Source organism: Sciurus carolinensis, chromosome 11 (genome assembly GCF_902686445.1).
Source record: "Sciurus carolinensis chromosome 11, mSciCar1.2, whole genome shotgun sequence".
NCBI classification, from domain to species: domain Eukaryota; kingdom Metazoa; phylum Chordata; class Mammalia; order Rodentia; family Sciuridae; genus Sciurus; species Sciurus carolinensis.
The window spans coordinates 17,239,943-17,250,883 of record NC_062223.1 but is presented as its reverse complement, the minus strand read 5'-3'; the positions used below and the strand labels follow the sequence as shown (position 1 = coordinate 17,250,883).

Sequence of the window (10,941 nt, the reverse complement as noted above, 5' to 3'; positions counted from 1 at the left end):
AGTCTTGTTAACAAATCATGATGGGAAAACTGGACATCCATGTGTAGAAGAATGAAGCTAGATCCCCATACTCACCTTCTACAAGAGTTACTTTACAGTAGATCAAAACTCTAGGAATTAGACCAGAAACTCTGCAAATACAGGAAGAAAATATCAGGTCAACCCTTGAAAATACAGGTGGATGCATCAGCTTTCTTAATAAGCTCCCTGAAGCTCAAGAAATAAAACAATAAGTAATAATTAGGATGGAATTAAATTAAAAGGTTTCTGCATTGAAATAGAAACAATAAAGAGTATGAAGAGAGGGCTTACAGAATGGGAGAAAGAATGCCACCCTCTCATCTCTCTGAGCCATGGTCATTCATGAAAGATACCAGATGAGGGGTGATGCGGGAATGAAGAAAAGACAAACAGAAACACACAGAGAGAAGATGGTGGGGCCGGGTGGGTGGCCAACCTCTGAGGGGGGATGACTACCCAGAGCTAGCTTAGCATATTAATTTTATAGGTTTCATTAAAAGGTTATTTGTCAGAAAGTTTCAGCAAAGCAGGCAATCTGAAGGACACAGGACTGGCAAGACATTAGGATTATCTTGTTATGTTCAGAATTCTCTGTTCCTGAGAGTCAGTGACTGAACTCAAGGCTTCAGTGGATAACTCTGAGCCTTTGCACAGAGTTTCTCAGGCTAATGTCACCATAGAAACTGGGCTATGTTGACGTGCACCTTCACACAGGTAGTTTCCAGAAAAACACGGTCAGGAGAGAGTCAGACCAAGATTCAAATCACTGCTTTCCACAAGAGAAAGACTTTCTTAGCTACTCTTCTGGTAGGGTATTCATATCCAGAATATACAAAGAACTCACAAATTTAACACACGAATGTGCATGCATATGCATGCACAAACACACACACACACACACACACAAAGAGACACACAAGGAAACCCAAGCTATGAATGGGCAAATGACCTAAACACACATTCCTCAAAAGAGATACAAAAAGTCAACAAACAGATGAGAAAATAATTGGACATTCTTATCAATCAGGGAAATGCAAATCAAAACACTCTGAGATTTCATTCCAGTTAGAATGGCAAACATCAAGAATATGATGAGTAATAAATGCTGGTGAGGATGCAGGGAGAGAAACACTGACACATTGTTGGTGTGACTGCAATTTAGCACAACTACTATGGCAGTCAGTATGGAGATTCCTAAAATGACTGAGAATGGAATCCACACATGCCCCAGCTATTCTACCCTCAGTATTTATCCTAAAGAAATAGATGCAGGTTACTGTAGAAATATATACATACCCATGTTTCTAGCAGCACAATTAACAATTTCCAAGTTATGGAAGCAGCCTCAGTGTATATCAACAGATATACAGATAAAGAAAATATGTAAGTATCCACAGGGGAGTTCAGCTCATTGATGAAGAAGAGTGAAACCCTGTCACACGCTGGTAAATGACTGGAAATGTAGAATATCATGCTACGTGAAATAAACCAGATTCCAAAAGTTCAGGGAAGTAGATTTTCTCTCATATTCAAAAGTTATAGAGAAAAAGGAATGAAAGAGGGATTTCAAAAAAATAGACAACTGGCCAGTAGATTAGAGGAAGAGACTTGGGTTAGGGATAAGGGGAGGAAAAAAAGGAGGTACTGTGTAATGCAATCAACCAAAATATGTCATAGGCACTTATGAGCATGTACAATGAATAACTATTATGCTTAATTAAAATGTTTCAATAAAATATAAAATGATTCTAACAAAACATCTCCTTTTGACACTTGGGAGAGCATTAGAGAAAGAGAAAGGAGGCTATGAACCAAGAACACTCCTTTCTTTCTTTCTTTCTTTCTTTCTTTCTTTCTTTCTTTCTTTCTTTCTTTCTTTTGTTCTTTCTTTCTTTCTTTTTTTAATTTATTTTTATTGTAAACAAATGGGGTACAACTTGTTTCTCTGTTTTTTTGTGTGTGTGTGTCTTTATTGCTGCTTTTTATTTTTTTAAGTTTTTAAAAATTTTTTTTATTTTATTGTAAACAAATGGGATACATGTTGTTTCTCTGTTTGTACATGGTGTAAAGGCATACCATTTGTATAATCAAACATTTACATAGGGTAATGGTGTTTGATTCATTCTGTTATTTTTTCCCTCCCCTCCCACCCCTCCCACCCCTCCCACCCCTCCCACCCCTCTTTTCCCTCTGAGTCCCTCCTTCCTCCATTCTTGCCTCCCTCCCATCCCCCATTATGTGTCATCATCCGCTTATCACCGAGTTCATTTGTCCTTTGGCTTTTTGAGATTGGCTTATCTCACTTAGCATGATATCTCACCCCAATTTGAATGGCGATTATCAAGAATACAAGCAACAATAGGTGTTGGCGAGGATGTGGGGAAAAAGGTACACTCATACATTGCTGGTGGGGTTGCAAATTAGTGCAGCCACTCTGGAAAGCAGTGTGGAGATTCCTTAGAAAACTGGGAATGGAACCACTATTTGACCCAGCTATCCCACTCCTTGGCCTATACCCAAAGGACTTAAAATCAGTAATGCAGTGATGCAGCCACATCAATGCTCATAGCTGCTCAATTTACAATATCCACGTTGTGGAACCAACCTAGATGCCATTCAATTGATGAATGGATAAATAAACTGTGATACACACACACACACACACACACACACACACACACAATTAAATATTACTCAGCCATAAAGAATAATAAAATTATGGCATTTGCAGGCAAATGGATGAAATTGGAGAGTATCATGCTAAGTGAGATAAGCCAATCTCAAAAATATCCATTCTTTCTTATCAGCTTTCCAAATGCCTGTCCACCATTGCTTAAATATGTTCCTGTGTTCAGCACCTGTGAACAGTAAATTAACTTAATTTTTACATAACTGAAAATGTCGTTATTTTGTCCGCACAATGGAGTGACAGTTCATCTGGGTATAGAAATCTGGATTAGTTTTTAATTTCCCTCATCCTTTGGAAAAATATGACTGTACTGTTTACTGACTTCTATAGTTTTTGATGGAAAGGATGCTGTCAGTCTGATTATCATCACTTTGTATATATTATACTCAAGCATCTAAATGTTTGTCCTTCTCATTGATTTTTTTTCAGGTTTCAACACAGTTTTTATTGGGAGGTTTTGTTTTCTGTGAAATACACTAGAGACTGGGGGAAAGGGACACATTCACTCTTTGCAAGATAAGAGTTTCCCGCCACTAAAGGAAAGGCATGGGGCAGGGCACACTGGGGTTTGGATCCATTTTTCCACTTCCTTCTGCTTTGCTCACATTTCTTTTCTCTCAGCAAGTACCAAAGAACACAAAGACAAGGAATAAAAACAGGAAGATCAATCCTTCGTTGGGGCCACACCTAAACCTCCTCCCCTTCCCTAGACTTTGCCAGGACTAGGAGGGGCTGGAGAAGCTTACTCTACAGCCCCCATCAGAGGGCTTCAGGCTCACAGGGAAGGGCGGAAGAAGTTAATAAATTAGAATAAATTATGGTGGGGGGTGCAATTTTGTGCTGGGAGGGCCCCTTCTTTCCAACACATGAAAGTTGGTGGGGGGAGGCAGGGGGCATCTCCAAAGGCCACTACAATGGGGGTAAGAGCAGTTGGGGCAGAAGTCAACTTTTCCTCCATGTCCTTCCCAAACAGAGCAGAAGAATGGTAGTGGTGGGGGGAAACCCACACAAGGAGAGCAACCCTCTTTTTCTAGGGTAAGGAGGGGCCAAGAAAGAGGATGCTATCCAACCCCCACTACCCCATCGGTGAATCCGTGAGGTGGGTGATGGGAACGTGGTGGGGGAAGCAGAGGATGCTGGAAACAGGGTTGCCCAGCCATACTGTCTCCCCTGCTCTGGAGGAGAACAGAGTTGGGGAAGTGGGCAGTGGGCAGCAGGGCCTAGGGGAGGGGGGTCAGCAATCACTGGTCAGCTTCTCCAAAGACGTCATTCTGTTCGTGCTTCATGTTCTCAAAGTCAAAAGCAGAACCAGCCATGCATTTGTAGATATCTTTGATGTCATTACAGGTTGTCTCAAAGTGTGTGGTAGCATCTTAGGAGCAGGAACAGAACACCTGGCTCTCGGAACCATCATCAAGGGGCTACCACAAATCACTGATAGCCATAAACTTCTGATCAATGGGCTGCAGCAGCTCCAATGCTGGCTCAATCTCCTTTTCAGACTCCGCAGTCTCCACCATGGGGCTGGCAATGGTGATGTATTTGCCCTGTGAGGCCACATTGTGTGCATAGGAGATCATGCACACACAGATGTCTGACTTCCTGTTGACCTGGTTCTGGGGGATGATGATTTGGCAGGAATTGGCATCATTGGTGTTCTTGATTGGGTGGCTGAGGATACAGATGATGTGGATAACCTGGCCAGCCTTCTGAGATAACCTGGCACCATCTGGGATGTAACTGAGGTCACAGATCCATTGCTTGCAGCAGGCCACCTCTCCCTCAGAGTTCACGCCCACCATTTTGCCGTTCTCCGTAATGATGTCATCTACAGGTTTGTTGAGCATATGTGTTCCTCCACAAATGGCACTCAATCTTGCAAAGCCCTGAGGCAGCTCACCCAAATCATATATGGGTATAAATGTGGGCTCTTGCCACACCGGGTCAGGGACTTGCTGTACAACTTAATGGGGTTGATGGTCTCAAGACAGGGTTGGTCCAGGTAGCCATCAGTGCGGTGCAGCGCCAGGGCGTGGCCAGGGACGTCAACAACATCCTGGCCCAGGGCAAACTGCCGGTAGACATCACGCATGCTAGTAGTCTGGGGGTCAACATCCTCGAAGGTCTTGGGGTCGTTCTCCTCACAGTTTGCCACAAACACCAGGAACTTGAGGAAATGCCGTTTCTCAAACATGCCCATCAGATTAGAAGCCAAGGCCTCGGTCTCAGTCTCAGTGGATGGCACTTTGTGGATCTTGCCCACCTTGTAGACAAAGCTCCCCTCCACCACCTTGAAGTCTGTATGCAGCAGCATCTTTACGAGCTGCCCATTGGCCATGAGGAATTTGGGGGTCAGATCAACATTCCAGTCTCGGCCCAGGCCCATCACTCAGGCGGCCCCTCCAATGACTGACAGCGCTTATACAGCTCCGCCCAGGGAGTGATAGAAGAGCTCTCAATCCCACAGTAGGGGTTTCCGTCCATGTGCAGCACCTTCTTTCCATTCACCGACATGATACCTGACAGGATGCATTCGGTGAGGCTGGTCCCCAGCACGATCCCATCGTATTCCTCATCCAAGGTCAGGCCGCCGCCCTCGCCGCACTCTCATCAAGTTTTTCTTTTTTTTTTTTTTAGGTCTTTGTTGGAGCTTCTCAGTCTGATCTGCCTGTCTGTTCAATAGATTTTTGAGTTTTCCATGTATTTTTTAAGGATTACATGACTATTTTTTTAGAGTTAATATCTACATGCTAATCCTGAATTCAATTTGTATAGGTTAATAGTGAACCCATCCATTCAAAAATTTTTTAATTTTTTGATAATTTAAATTTTATCTCCAGGACTTTTCTTGTGGTTCTTCTTCTTCTTCTTCTTCTTTTTTTTAATACTTCTGATAATGATAAATGAGCACTAGTTTTTCTTTCATTTACTGCTTACTCTGGTTATATGCATGTATTTCCTCCGTAACAGATGAATATTTTAAGAACGTTTATTTTAAAGTTTGTGTAATCCACTATGATTTCTTTTTTCTTGATATACAATGTGTATCTTCTCTGGGTCTGGTTGATTCTGTTCACTATATTTCCTCACTCTTTTTCCATGGATAAAATTTTCCTAAATTTAACATATGCTTAATTAATGAAAACTCATCTCATGCTAAGCTATTTTGTTTTTCCTTAATGTGCAAGAAATCTTTGTATAATGCTTTTAGAGCTTAATGTACCAAATTGCTTAACATTCACAGATGTTATATTGTGGAGTCAGTTTGATAAAGAGTAGTTTGATTCTGTTTTATTGTTTTTTTCAAATGAACAACTCAACTTCTTTCCTTTACTAGACACATGAAAATTGATTATAGGACAAATCAAATGGGGCTTCAGGTCATTGGGAAGAACCAGATAATAGATTTCCTGCTTTTTCCAATAAATCTATCCTGAATGGGTACACTCCTTTTTTTTTTTTTTTTTTTTTTTTTTGGAGGGAATGTTGCTATCAAGGTCCCAACAGTTTGTTTTATTCCCCAAACTCTATACATTACAGGCTCCACTTGCATTTATCATTTTTATTTGCTATTGTTCTTGACAACAGATTTTTTTAAATGAAATTTAAAATGTACAAGAGTAGAGGTGCATGGTATATAATTTGTATATATTTAATGAGTGGAGGAAGATTTTTCTGATTACTTTATATCAGATGCTTCATGAGCAACTACTGATGGAAATTAATTTTTCCCTAATATAAAATAATGAAATATCAAATAGTAAATTGTCTTGAATCAGTTAATCTTTTTATCCACCTATCAAAAATGTTTAGTCCAATCAAAAGGTTCAAGTATTTTGCCGTTTAACAATAATGTAAAGAATATCACTAATGTGATTATTCATGGGAATTTTTTCCATTAGTATTTTAGTACAATTGATGAGAAGCACATGAAAAGGTCAGGGTTGTCAACACATTTCCAGGAAAATGCAGAGAGGAATGAGGTGATTCTGTGTCTGAGATCAGATAGTTAGACCTTTTTTACTGTTTGTCTTAAAGTCAGACAGAGAAATTTGCCCAGTTCTGATTTCCTCAGAAGGTGCTTGACTTCAGGAATATGTCCCTAGGTGGATAGTTATAGGCTTGTCTGTAGGTTCATGTTAAAAAATGTTTTAATATAAAGAAGTAACAAAAAAGGTGAGACAGCACTTTAGAAGAGAGGGACAGAGAGATGGCATGGTCCATTTTCTACATTCCTTTGCTAAAGGAAATAGATTTGGGTATATGGTTATATTTTTATTATATAAATTTCATTTCATATTGAAGCTCTAGAGTCAAGCAGATGCAGATAATGGGGAATCACACTATGAATTCATGAATTTTCCAGCAAATATATAATATTACCATTTTGAATTAGATTCTGGTATTCTGCACTATGACAGTCTTTCAAGTGATTGTTTTGGAGCATGAAATCTGAGAATTATGACTGTATTGTATGTATGTGAATCATGGTGTTATTTTGCATTTGCAAAATTGAAAATACAAGGATGATATTATATACATATTAGTATTACCTGCAAAGGACTTCCTTTTAATGGTGTGGAGCAGTATGGGATCTTATAGTACCCAGGATTAGAATCTGACTCTTAAAGTGGGAGTGGCATCTTATTTCTGAAAAAGGACATCCAAATTTTCCTAACACCTAACTAAATTTCCAAACCATGAAGAGAGGAATTCTCATTGTGAAAGAATAGTTCAAAGAAATGAAAGAAAAGGAAAATTGTAATTACATAATATAATTAGGCACTGGATGCCCAATGAATGTTTTACAATGTTTACAAGCAAAGCACAATTAACAGACTAAGTGTAGTGAGGACTTGGTTTTCCCAACAGCCTTCCTGAATGCACTGTTGACCTCTTTGTTCTTCAAGCTGTAGACCAGGGGGTTCAGCATGGAGATGATCATTGTGTAGAACACAGATGCCATTTTGTCTGTGTCCATAGAATAACTGGAATTTGGTTGTAAGTACATGAAGATGATGGTCCCATAGAAGATGGAGACAGCTGTGAGGTGGGATGCACAGGTGGAGAAGGCCTTCTTCTGTCCCTCAGATGAGTGCATACTCAGGATGGCAACCATAATGGATGAATAGGAGGTCAAGATGACCAAGAGGGCGAAAAAAGTATCAAATGCTGCCAGTGTGAGAAGCACAATCTCATTTGTGTAGATATCTGAGCAAGAAAGAGCCAGCAGTGGGGGAATGTCACAGAAAAAGTGATTGATCACATTGGAATGACAGAAGGAGAGATGGAACGTGAAGGCAACATGGATGGAAGCCTGCAGGAGTCCACAGGTATAGGAGGCGGTGACCATCAGGACACACACAGTGCTTGTCATGGTGGTGGTGTAATGCAGGGGCTTACACACGGCTGCATGGCGATCCAGGGCCATGGAGGCCAGGAGGAAACTCTCGATGATGGCAAAGCCTGCAAAGAACATCTGGGCTGCACATGCATTGTAGGATATGGTTTTATCTCCTGTGAGCAACCCCTCCATTACCTTGGGAGTGACAGCTGAAGCATAAACACAGTCCACCAGAGACAGGTTACTGAGGAAAAAGTACATGGGAGTGTGGAGACGGGAGTCCAGGAGGATCAACAGGATCATCCCCAGGTTCCCCACCAGAGTGAAGAGGTAGATGAGAGTGAAGACCATAAATAAGGGAACCTGTAGCTCGAGGGCATCTGTTAACCCCAGCAGAATAAATTCAGTCACCTCTGAGATGTTCTCCATCACAGTCAGTTGGGAATTACCATAAGAACCTGATAAGATAAGAAAACAAATTATTCAATCTGTAAACTACCGTGAGAGCTGTAGTGTGTCTAGAGACCCCTGCCCATGTATAGCTCCTTGTTCACAGAGGAGTCTGTGAAAAAGATGGATGAAATCTGGGCACAGGTTAACTGGGTTAAGTTCTTCATTTCTTTATATTAAGGTGATATGGGTGGGTTTCGAAGGATCTTGCTCACTGTGGCTGCCATAGTCGCCCATATCATGACTCTTGGACTCATTTCAGCTTTTCTGGAGTCTGGTTTACTTTATTACAATAAAACACACAGGATTCTTTTTTACTAATTAGAATTTCCTGCAAGCACGCTTCTTAAGGTATAAGCAAAAACCTTAATCATCAGAAAACTCAATCGATGGGTTTTGAAGGTCTTGCTTACTCTGGCTTTCCTGACAGTCCTTATTTTGACAAAAGGGCTCATTTCGGCTTTTCTGATGTCTTGCATTGCTTATTATATTGAAGCATGTAGGAGTCCATTTCACTGTTTGCAATATGTTGCAACACTCTTTTCTAAAATACACACACAAAGCTTAATCAGCAGAAAGTCAGATCTAGAAAATATTTGCTTATTCTTTGGTATATGATGCTAGCAAAACCTATAAAATGCATGTCCAGGCTCTGATGGATTTCTCCAAACTTGTTTATAATAGCTGAAGATACACGATGTCTTGAGGTCCTGCTCTAGGGTCACACATGCTTTATCTCTAAGTCATGAGGGTCCTAAATTGGAGGTTCCCATTTAAACATGGGTCCCTATAGACCAATCATAATGTATGGACACATACTTAGTGGTGACTTGGTGTCTTTGGGTGCCCAAAATGGGAGGAAAAGATTTTCAAAATGTTGAAGCACATATTTCACATATTTATTGCTTTCTTTTTTATGTCACAATCATCATTTTCACATACACTTAAGTTCTCCATCTCCTGCCATTGCCCCTATCTTTGCTTTAATTGTGGGGAGGGAGAAGAGAGAGAGAGTAGAGTTACATTTATTCTGACCTAGAAACTCTGGGTCCTCTACCAAGCCACCATTCATGGTGCATCTGGCTGTCCTCACCTTGGGTGCTCAGGTGCCAGCTCACTGTGCTGCTGTGGTTATAGCATGAGAGGTCCTCTCAGCCCAGGAGACCCTGCTGACTGAAAACCTGAGTGATCCTGTTGTCTTCTGGATGAACAAACTGCCACCTTCAAGGCAGGGATAATGCAGCCCCTGTTGCTAAGGATAACTAATGTGAAAGTAGTGTTTCCCTCCCTCCTCGGCTCTTTGTGATAGTTAACATGAGTGTTCTTTGAGAATCATGACACTAACACTTTCCAAAAGAATGTGTTGGAATGTATCTTTTCTTGGCTTTGTCAGAATATTCAGCTAACATGAGTGAAGCCCTGCATTCGATCCCCAACACCACATAAAAACACTAAATAAACAAAATAAAGGTATTGTGTCCATCTACGACTAAAGATAAAAAAAAAAGAATATTCAGCTAACCATATTGAATGTCAAGACTTTGAGATTCCTAATGAAAGCAGGCTAGTTATCCAGATGGTCAAGGAAATTTTTCAAGAACCACCACCCCTGACACTGAGAAATGCAACTGTAATCTTTGCATCAGTTCTTTTAGCACATTCACAATGCAACAATATGAGGAGTGTTCTCCCCCTAGTCTAACCATCACCCCAGCCACCTGTACAAGGAAAGGCAGTGAGTGTGGACATTTGGATGCCACAAAGCAGCGCTGTAGGGAAGACAGAGCAGGGACTAGGAGTGAGAAGACCAGCAGTAAGTGCCTGTGCTGCTGGGTTTACACTCACTGGTTGTTATTTCCTTTTTATTTTGTTTTCATTTTAAAAACAACAAGAACAACAACAAAAAGGATGGACATTTTATTGTCCCTTACAGTTCTAAACAGATTCGATTGTCTGTTTTTATAATACTTACTTTTGTCCTGGGGACAGATATAGGACGGAACAAATGGAAAGATATCCAGACCATTGTCCCAACGTCCACTTCTGCAAAAGCATCCTGCAGAAGAGTCTCCTTCCCCAGCGCGGAGCTCTGTGCTGTGGCACAGAGAGTGGGCTGTGCTCTTGCAAATATGAAGGCAGAGATGGCAGCTTTGCACTGGAGTCCCAGGGGAAACAGTGCCACGAGAGCGGAGCCCTCTGGAGACCTCCAATCCCACATTGACCTGCTAACTTGACCCTGACTGGAGAGAGCAGAGGGTGTTGTGTGCATTTTTACTGAGAGTGCTGGTGAGGACACAGGGGGACAGTGTCTTAGAGCAACAAGGGCCCAATCACCCAATGAGCTGTGGCTCAGGCATGTGAGGCAGCAAAGTAAAAGCCTTGAAAAAATCTCTGTATTCAGTGAGGCCAGGACCCCGTGCAATCTTTCTTGCCTTTA

General features: G+C 41.1%; 1 protein-coding gene and 1 pseudogene across 1 annotated transcript; both read right to left on the bottom strand.

Annotated features, from left to right (window-relative positions):
* Positions 1-3,951: 3,951 nt before the first annotated feature.
* Positions 3,952-7,430, bottom strand: LOC124959076 (rab GDP dissociation inhibitor alpha-like; annotated as a pseudogene).
* Positions 7,431-7,541: 111 nt separating this feature from the next.
* LOC124959075 (olfactory receptor 5B12-like) lies at positions 7,542-8,486 on the bottom strand. The gene has a single exon (XM_047517718.1). It carries the CDS (start codon positions 8,481-8,483, stop codon positions 7,542-7,544), a length of 942 nt encoding a protein of 313 aa, XP_047373674.1. The 5' UTR covers positions 8,484-8,486.
* Positions 8,487-10,941: the final 2,455 nt, after the last annotated feature.

Coding starts and splice junctions, on each gene's coding strand:
- LOC124959075 (XM_047517718.1), bottom strand. CDS start 8,483: ATGGAGAACATCTCAGAGGTGACTGAATTTATTCTGCTGGGGTTAACA.